We start from the raw sequence: 299 nt of genomic DNA, 5'->3' as shown, positions 1-299 counted from the left end.
GCGGCGACAAGATGAGCAGGTAGCGGTCCAGGCTGATGAGGCAGAGGTTGAGGATGGAGGCGCTGCAGCACATCACGTCGAAGGCGGCCCAGAGCAGGCAGAGGCCTCGCGCCAGCACCCAGCGCCCGTACAGCGCGTTCAGCATGGCCGGCGGCATCACCACCAGCCCCACCATCAGGTCGGACGTGAAGAGCGACACCAGGAAGAAGTTGGACGTGTTGCGCAGCGCGGGCTGCGTGCAGATGAGCGCGATGAGCAGCGAGTTGGCCGCGGCAGTCAATGCGATGACCACACACATC

At 65.2% G+C, this 299-nt stretch overlaps 1 protein-coding gene across 1 annotated transcript in view; it reads right to left on the bottom strand.

Annotated features, from left to right (window-relative positions):
- Positions 1 to 298, bottom strand: part of HTR6 (5-hydroxytryptamine (serotonin) receptor 6, G protein-coupled) — an 11,299-nt gene extending 11,001 nt beyond the window's left edge. Inside the window, exon 1 of the mRNA XM_014530644.1 lies at positions 3 to 298. Within this exon, the coding sequence (XP_014386130.1) occupies positions 3 to 298 (296 nt within the window). The remainder of the gene's footprint in view (positions 1 to 2) is intronic.
- Between the last annotated feature and the right edge of the window lies 1 nt (position 299).

This window comes from Myotis brandtii, unplaced genomic scaffold (genome assembly GCF_000412655.1).
Source record: "Myotis brandtii unplaced genomic scaffold, ASM41265v1 scaffold754, whole genome shotgun sequence".
NCBI lineage: Eukaryota > Metazoa > Chordata > Mammalia > Chiroptera > Vespertilionidae > Myotis > Myotis brandtii.
This window is presented reverse-complemented; position numbering and strand designations above follow the sequence as displayed.